At 53.1% G+C, this 642-nt stretch overlaps 1 protein-coding gene across 1 annotated transcript in view; it reads right to left on the reverse strand.

The window, feature by feature from the left end:
- TEOVI_000362400 (uncharacterized protein) overlaps positions 1 to 547 on the reverse strand; it is a gene marked incomplete at both ends in the record, with an annotated part of 576 nt that extends 29 nt beyond the window's left edge. Inside the window, one exon of the mRNA XM_067226510.1 lies at positions 1 to 547. Within this exon, the coding sequence (XP_067082611.1) occupies positions 1 to 547 (547 nt within the window).
- Between the last annotated feature and the right edge of the window lie 95 nt (positions 548 to 642).

Consider the following 642-nt stretch of genomic DNA (forward strand, 5'->3'; position numbering starts at 1 on the left):
CCAGTGTCTTTCTTAGCGCATCAATGATAGCGGGCGCCTCACCACCCCTTATAACGCAATTGGGGAAGTCAGCACGAATGCTGGAGAGGTAATTGACAAGCACATATAGTTGCTGCTCCAGTGTCGGGGACAGGTGGATCACATTCCTGCTGAAACTGTTCAGATGGGGGATTGGCGTTATAGGGTCAATGAATGTTAAGTCCCTCAGTCCCAGTGTTGCTTCCGTCACGACACCAAATATAGCACTCACCGCACGATTCTGCCGCTGTGCATCGACATCCCCAGGAGCATTCTGCATATCTGTGGCAATCTTCTGAAGGAAAAATCTGTTCATATCACCAACTCTTCCAGTTGAGGCTACCGCAGATGCACCCTTGTTAAACTGATCGGTTGCCCTTTCCAGCTCCGGGTGGTCCTCAACGCTAACGAGCACGCCACTGAGCGGCGGCTGCAGGATTGCGGGGTCACTATTACACTCCAGCGGGGATTGCACAGTGTAGCCACCAAGAACTGGCCGTAGTCGGTAATCCTCAGCGACCTCCTTCATGTACACCTTCCTCCCACCATGGTTGCAGTGACAGATAGCCCCACTCCCGACAGCCCTCTCGCTGCACTCACCTCCAAAATCACCGATCACGATGT

This window comes from Trypanosoma equiperdum, assembly GCF_001457755.1.
Source record: "Trypanosoma equiperdum strain OVI genome assembly, contig: ctg_771, whole genome shotgun sequence".
Taxonomy (NCBI): Eukaryota; Euglenozoa; class Kinetoplastea; order Trypanosomatida; family Trypanosomatidae; genus Trypanosoma; species Trypanosoma equiperdum.